At 44.7% G+C, this 8,272-nt stretch overlaps 1 protein-coding gene across 2 annotated transcripts in view; it reads right to left on the reverse strand.

Annotated features, from left to right (window-relative positions):
- Positions 1 to 223: 223 nt before the first annotated feature.
- Positions 224 to 8,272, reverse strand: part of TNFAIP8L3 (TNF alpha induced protein 8 like 3) — a 33,634-nt gene continuing 25,585 nt past the window's right edge. For both annotated transcript variants that reach the window (XM_040492684.1, XM_040492685.1), the window contains exon 2: positions 224 to 1,723. In XM_040492684.1, coding sequence (XP_040348618.1) covers positions 1,161 to 1,723 — 563 coding nt within the window. In that variant the 3' untranslated portion in view covers positions 224 to 1,160. The remainder of the gene's footprint in view (positions 1,724 to 8,272) is intronic.

Genomic DNA, 8,272 nt, shown 5'->3' on the forward strand with positions numbered 1-8,272 from the left:
GTGCACACAGGGGAGGGGCAGAGAGAAAATCTTAAGCAGGCTGCACGCCCAGCATGGAGCCCAACATGGAGCACGATCCCAGCACCCTGGGATCATGACCTGAGCCAAAATCAAGAGTCCGACACTTAACTGACTGAGCCACCCAGATGCCCCTCAATTCCATTATTTTTAACACTGCATCTAATTCCAAGGTATTTTATTTTTGAATCACAACTCCAAAACCTCTTGTTTGAAGGGTTTCAATTTATTAACGAACCAAAGAAAATAGCACAATGTGTCTGTGAAAGGCCAAGAGAGATGGATAGGGGTTCGTGCTGCCCAGCTCTCCTGTGCTGCTGGGATAAACCCTCCCACACCTCACGGTGGCCCCTGGGAGGGAGAGGCCTCTCCCACAGGGAACACACTTCCCTGCTCCTGCATTATGAGTGAGAAACTCTCCATACCCCCACCCTGCTGGAAAGATTCCCTCCGCAGGATCATAAACCTACATCTAAGACCTAAAAAACACAACTCTTGGAAAACATTTTTCCAATTTGCAGCTACACTTCTTCACACCTGTGTATTCATCTGTGTTTGAAACAGCACATCTAGAGACAGACTGTAAACCCGGCCTACTAGATACCATTATTCTTTTCTTCTCTTCTGCTTAGTAGTCTAGATCCAGGTTGATCCCTCTCACACTCCAGAGAGAAAATAATAAGAGCTTACGTTAGAGTTTTTAAAAGCGGGAACATACATTGTCTCATTTGAACCTCACAGCAGTCCTGGGAGGTAGGCAGGAGGGCATTGTGGTTCCAGGATCCCGAGGATGGTTGTACTGGTGAAGCTGGGAACCAAATCCACGTCCTCCAACTCCTGGTCCAGGGCTCCTTCCACTCCACCAAGATGCACTGAGCTCACCTTGAGGAGCATAGCAGCCTTCTGCCTAGAACAAATGAAATGTCCTTTGGGTTGGCGAGCCAAGGTGATCTGAAGAACAGGCCTCGTCAGTGAGCTCAGGGGATAAACACACCTGAGTGCAATCTGGCATCAATATCAGATGGGCGAATAGGACAGAACATGGGCATCTTCGACAAGGGTTTCCGGGTTTCTTTTTTCTAACCTGGACCACATTGGGTACTAGAACTGGAACTCGGCAAAGTCCAGGAGGAGAGAAGCATTCAGAGGACTTTCTCATCTAGCAATTTATTGATTCCTTCACAAATTCTCTTGAGGTTGGGCCTACAGTCTCCATCCAGACTATAAAGGGTAGAGAGGAACTCCACGTCGGCAAAGTGGTTGAAGACGTGGTTGATGCGCCCATGGGTCCTGGGTGTCAGGTGTCGCTGCACCAGTTCATGCACCAGGTCCTTGCACTCATGCAGAAGCTTGGAGAGCACGTTCCTATCAAAGGTGTACTCCACCTCATAGAAGCTGACGATCGTCATGGCCGTCTGGTTCAGCTTCTTCCTGAGCTTCTCCACGATAACAACCTCCTCCTGGCTGAACTGGTTGTGCCGGTAGAGGATTCCAATTTTGATTGCCACCTTGATCAAGTCTTTCATGATCTTGTGGGCTTCCTTCTTGCTGTGGGTGTGCTCTTTAGTGACTTTGTAGAGCTCATCAAAGATCTCACTGCTGGTGTCATCAATCAACATGTTTGCCATAGTTTTGCTGGCTATTTTGCTCAGGATCTTCTTCTGAGCTTGAAGGGCAAGGCTCTTTGAACTAAAAACATCAGGACCTATAGTAAGGAAAGAAAGAAAAGTTATAGAAATATGAGAACCATTAGTGTCTTCTACAAGTGAAACACATGAATATGTTCTTAGGGCAAAGACTCATGCCTTTTATACCCCACAACTCCCTAATCAAACCCCACCAAAGCCTGGGATCCCTCCACCGTCCTCTCCACATGACATGCTTATTTACCCTCTTGAGCCTTCTATCTTGCACTCTTCCCTCTCTGGAAGTGGTTTCCTTTTGTCCAGGCCAAATAGCACATTAAAAAAATTTTTTTTTAAATATTTATTTTTGAGAGTGAGAGAGACAGAGTGTGAGTGGGGGAGGGGAAGAGAGCGAGGGAGACACAGAATCTGAAGCAGGGTCCAGGCTCTGAGTTGTCAGCACAGAGCCTGACGTGGGGCTTGAACTCATGGACCATGAGATCAGGCCCTGAGCTGAAGTTGGACTCTTAACTGACTGAGCCACCCAGGCACCTGAAATCGCACCTTTTTAGACCTACTTCATGCATAACGCCTTCCTGACCCTATTAGCTCACAGAGAACTAACCAGTTGTGCAAATTACTGTTTAATGACAAGAATGTAGCACTGATGCCAACACCATTCCCAGGGAAGACATGGGCAGTTGATCATGGCAGTCTTTTTGACGGAGTCTCAGAATCTATTTTTTGAGTCTATGGTGTATTTTTTTCATGTTCGGTATCTTGGAAATTGGTATGTGTCTTACAGTCACTGTTGCCAGGTGGCACTTGTGCTGTGGTTGTCATTATATGCGCATCAATTTGCACAGTAGGAGCCAGAGATTTGGGAGAAGTCAAGAGTACTCGAAGGAATATTGCCTCTCCAACACTCTCCGTTGGCATAGGGAACAGAAGGGCGCTGCATGAGAAACACATGCACTGACCACAGCAGGTCAAAGATACTTCAGATGAGCAGTACCCTGAATGTGAAGCAGCTTAGAAAAACCAAAGCCAATTTATTTCTCTCTTATGTTCTACTTCATGAGTGAACAAGAGTAATATATGTTAAAAATAACACTTGTCTAAGCAAGTCCAAAAAGAATCTTTCAAGAAGTATAAAATTTATGAATAAAAAGAAAGCAGTCATTCACAATTTAATTGGCAGCATATTTTTCTTTCTTAAGAGCACATAAAACAACATCTTACAATTCACAGTGTCTTAGATTTGATAAAATACTCCATGAAGTCACCTATTAGCTAGAGCTGACGTTTGAAACCCGCTGGCCATTACTCTGCAGTATGTATGCCTGTCTTCCAAGGAGATTCAAGTTGCCTAAGGACTGAGACAGTGTCTCCCACAGCACCTAGTTCAGTTCTGGGCACAGGGATGAAATGGTGTCTGCTAAGTAAAATACAGAGAAACACTGCAGAAGAATAAGGAAGCAGTAAAATACAGTGCAAATTTATACTTAAAAAAACAGTTTTCCTTTGAGAATTGAGGACCTTTATAGGATCCAGAGAGATTTTATCCAGCATTCTGTGGCCACATGTAAGTGACAGATACGATAGGCAGAGCGGACAGACAGATGGCTACACGTGCCATGTTCTGAAATCTTTGCCTGTCCGCCCCATCTCATATTCCACACCCTCTGCCCATCCTAGACTCATTTTCTCAGTGGACAGTGATTAATACCTGTGATTAATGCTCAGGTCTCACAGACACTCAATAAACACTCCGACACAATTCAGACAAGGCTTGTGTGCACTTCCTGCACCCACATGGCCCCCTCACGACTGGCCCAGCCTTGCTCCCTCGGTCCTGGGTCCTTCCGAGACAGCTACGTCTGCTCTCAGGCTTCTAGATGCGGGCCCCGAGGGGCATGGCCTGGAGTGGGGTTGCTGTGGCAGGATCATCAGCAGTAAGGTAGTAGGTACCATGGGCTTCCTACAGCTCAGGAAGCTCTCTCCCTAAAGTTTGAAACCGTAGAGTCTTCAAGCAACTTCACAGTCAAGTGACCCTGATGTGGGTGGGCTTTTTCCTTCAGTCTAGGTACAAAGGGAACAAACAGCATCTCTTGACTATTCTTTACCATGAGAAAGCCCAGAGTGCCTGATTTATGCCCTCCTAGAGTTTGTCATAAAAAATATTCCTACCCAGTCTGACCACCTACTAGGGTCACCAGACCTTTGTGTGAATAACCTGTTCCCCAAAACACCAATTTGTATTCCAAGGACAAATATATGTTTTTAAAATTTATTTACTTGGTGAGGGTGGGAAGGGCAGAGGGAGAGAGAGAATCCCAAGCAGGCTCTACATTCAGCATGGAGCCTGACTCGGGGCTCAATCCCATGACCATGTGATCATGACCTGAGCTGAAACCAAGAGTCAAGGCACTCAACTGACTAAGCCACCCAGGCGCCCCCCACAAAGACAAACATTTACAAGTATTAAGAATGTTCAGAAGATTGTGCTGTATGCTTTGAAGTCAATCCCACAGCAGAGGCTTAAAGACTTTTGAGTAGTGGCCCTGTCACTAAAATAAGCGTATGCCTCCTCAGGTGATTATTCTGAAGGGAACAATGGAATTTAGAAGGACCTCTTCTAGAATATAAAAAAAATGAGTCATTTCTTTATAGATACAGCTCCTAAAAGCTGCCTGAGAATAAGAGTAGTAAGAGACTCTTTAGAAATGCAGCAAGCTTGGGCGCTTGGGTGGCTCACTTGGTTCAGTGTCCGACTCTTGATTTCGGCTCAGGTCATGATCTCATGGGTGTGGGACTGAGCCCTGAGTCGGGCTCTGCGCTTGCAGCTTGGAGCCTGCTTGGGATTCTCTCTCTCTCTCTCTCTCTCTCTCTCTCTCTCTCTCTGCCCCTCCTCCCCTCTCAAAATAAATAAACATTAAAAATAAGAAAAGAAAAGAAATGCAGCAAGCATGTACCCACACAGAAGCGGCAGATCAAATACATGCATGTCCACCAGAATGTGAGCTCTGTGCGAGCAGGGACGGGTGTCGAAGCCCTACTGTATGCCTAGTGCCTCACACACTGATGGCACCTGGCAGGTCCTGGTGGCAGGAAGGGAGCACTGGCTGGCTCTGTGCCAGACACTTCATGGTTTTAACTCTGTTGGGTGAAGCTGGCATTTTAACCAAGGCTCCTCTGCGAGCCTGATTCCAAACGCTGCTCTTTCCCCTGCCAGCATTCCCAACATTTTTCTCTAGACCAGTGGCTGCCACCGTTTTTGCTCATATATTCCCTTAAGGGTTTTGAAAAACTACGTACCTCCTTGCATATTTAACTTGGCAGCCATATTTTTCACCTTAAGTTTAAATAGTTATAATTTGTTAATAGACATGATTTCTATATGAGTGATATTTAAAATTAGCCTGCTATATCATTCTTTTAAATATGTCCAACATAACATAAACACTGGCAGTGAAAGGACATTATTGTCCATTTTAGAGTGACAGGAGCAAGCTCTTCTTTAGAAATGTTACATTGTTCTTTTTTTCCCTTTGAAACTATCTCTTTTCCATGACACCCAGAGAACTTTAACTTAATATGTTTTTATGCTTGAAAGTGTTTTATTTGATCAATTCATCATAATTCTCTACAGTCAAAGGATGCATACAAATTGAAATTTTAAATTAAAAGATGATTCTGGTAACCATAAATCTCCAAGCCTCAAAGCAGTTCCTCTGGAGTGAGTTATTTCATTTTAGCACACAATATGAAATATTAAAATGTTGACAAATACTAAATGTAAAAGGAAAATTTTTATTGGAAATGCAGCTTCAAATGAGATGGGTAGGGGGCAGGTTATAGCATCTTGCTTCAAAGAGGCATCGCCAACCCCAGAGTTTCACATCATCCCTGTGTCTGACCAGGGAGGTTTTGCACCCAGGGTAATATACTGTCCTGATACAATTCTTAATGGCTGTGGCCTCTGATGAAAATAGCGGAAAGAAGACAGGTCCACCCTGCCTTGACCTCATGTTGTTTGTCAGGCAGGTAAGTGTAGAAAAGAGTATGTACTGAAATCAGGAAGAGGAATTGGATCTATAAATCAATTTCCTCAAAACTGTCCTCATCTGCATATCACATGGAAAGTCTCTGGACTCTCGGCGGTACGCACAACCAGACTGAATTCTCCCCTTCTGTGACAGCAGCTGCATTCCATGAGATGATAATGGCTACAATGTTACAAAGTGGTTTCTAAAGTCATAGATACAGGCCAGCAATTTCCCCCAAATCATAAAGGCTTTGGGTGTTTTTCCTGGTAAGTTTTCAGCCATCTCTATTGTATAAGAATGTGTTATTTACCTACAAGGGGATTTAGTGTAGAAGCTTCCATGGGGAGCGCTCAGGAGGGTCAGAGGTATAGCATCTCTGAAGCCTTAAATATCAAGAGTCTACAGCAGGGGAACCCAAGGGCTATGGATCATCAATATAACCAGGAAAGCTTTAAGAAAAAACAACAATAAGTAGATTCTCACACTCTAGCCCAGACTGTCAGTATGAAGATCTTTAGGAGACGGCTGGTAATCACAAGCTCCTTAAGTGACTCTGACATGCTGCCCCTAAGACCCACGGAACACAACATGCCCCAGCATGTATCCTACAGAACACTAGTCCTGAGAGGTGCTCTGGTAGAGAAGGGTCTGTGGCCAGTTATAATGAGTTCGTGGATGACCATATATTATGACTGGCTCTTAAAGATTTGCCATACCAAGTAACTTATTAAAGGCTTCGAGAAGTCCCACAGTAAAGACACCTGTGTAGTTTTATTTAGTCCACCACTTCTCAAACTTACTGAACCTTACGAAATGTGTGTACACACACACACACACACACACACACACACACACAATCTTGTGGCATGTATTATGAGAAATGCTGGGGTAGTATTGAGAGAAAAAAAAATAAGACACTCTGGTCAACTTTTACATCTCCCAGGGGATCTGCCTGGCAGGGGTGAGGAGACCCCACTGTTTCCATCATGTGTGCCTGATTAAAGGGAGGGTGTGTGCACTAGGGAAACCTGGGGGAGGTGGTCTTATTCAGAAGACTTCTGCACATAGAAATGTTGGGCTTGCTTCCTTCCATCCATCTTTCTGTCTCAGCCTTCAGCAGGCGGACTGTGTTGGCGATGTATCAGGGAGGAACGCTGTAGGCTGAGAGGAAGCGTGTGAGTTTTGGAAGTCAAGGTCAGGAAGGCACTTGGATATCTGGGGAAACAGTCCTGATCAGTGGACACATATTTACTTTGGGGAAACACTAAGAGATCTAGATTAGGTCTTGGCGAAAACCGTCCTCTTATTGCTGTGTACAAGCCTTTGGAAGGCTCTTTTGGCCAGGGGTAATTCTCTTAACAATGTTTGTAAAAACGTTCCCATTCCCCAGTCATGAAAGGTAATGACTTGTTTGCAACACCTCAGGATCTCTGAGAATGGAGACAAAAATGTGATTATGCAGCTACTATATAGCTTACTTGACTGGCACAATGAGACAAGACTGAGGAAGCTGCAAAATTGATCCCTGTAGAATAGACAGGGGCTTCCTTCCCCTGATGGGGAAGCTCAGGTAAAAGCAATGTGAAGTCAGTGCTCTGAGAGTAAGCACCCTTAGAATATTTACAAGGAAAGGAAAAGTATCAGAACTATGTGGGAGAGTGGTGTGACAATGGTAGTTAGCGAACAGTTTGGAGAGAGTAAGCAAAAGATAATTTAAGTGGGTCCTTCACTAAATGGAAAAGTGCTGGGGCTGGTGTCCATTGATGCTTCTATAAATGATGTTCTGCCATAGTACAAGTGATGTTTCCACATTTCTAGACAATGCTAAGCTCTCCCAGATGGTGAAATGCTGAACTGGTGGTGATAAACAGCAGGAAGATCTTACCAAGTTGGGTGAGTGGGCAGAAAGGAGGCAGATGAACTTCAGCATAGGAAGAGCAGGTAATACATTTTGGGAAAAATAAAATAAATGATGGTTATGAGGGATGAAGTGCTCTGAGCATCCTCAACCCAGCACGTGGTGAGGTACAGAGGGGCTGGGAGCGGACTCATCTCTTCTCTCCTTACTCTCAGGACTCTGACTCCTCTACTTCCACTTAAGGAGTGTGTGGAAAACTTGGATTCGAGTATGGATAGTTGTATCAACTTTGTAAGATTAGAAATTCTCTGCCATAGCCAGTGCTCACAGTATCACTTCACTTCTGTAAACAGCCTAAGATGATGTCCAGTAGGACAGGTAGCTAGAGTAGAAGAGTGGAGATGGTGACCAGAGCAAAACAATCTGTGGTGCTTAATAAGTACCATCTGTCAAGGCAGGAGACCCAGAGTACAAGGAAAGTGGGAGGGGTCTTCAGGGTATGTGGAAGGGTAAGCAGAGGGTAAAGAGTGGTAATCCAAATTCCTGGCAATCACTTATACTTAACTGTTGGGAAAGAAGTTCAAGCAAGCCTCCTTGAGATGGAGCTGCCTCGCAAACTACTTGAACTTTTGTGATGAGCACCTGTCTTTCTGCTCACCTGCATACACGCCCAGAAAGGCTGATTGGACTGGTCGTGTCCTTCACTATTGATAAAGGGCCAG

The sequence above is a fragment of the Herpailurus yagouaroundi genome, unplaced genomic scaffold (assembly GCF_014898765.1).
Source record: "Herpailurus yagouaroundi ecotype Mexico unplaced genomic scaffold, PumYag 184, whole genome shotgun sequence".
Taxonomy (NCBI): domain Eukaryota; kingdom Metazoa; phylum Chordata; class Mammalia; order Carnivora; family Felidae; genus Herpailurus; species Herpailurus yagouaroundi.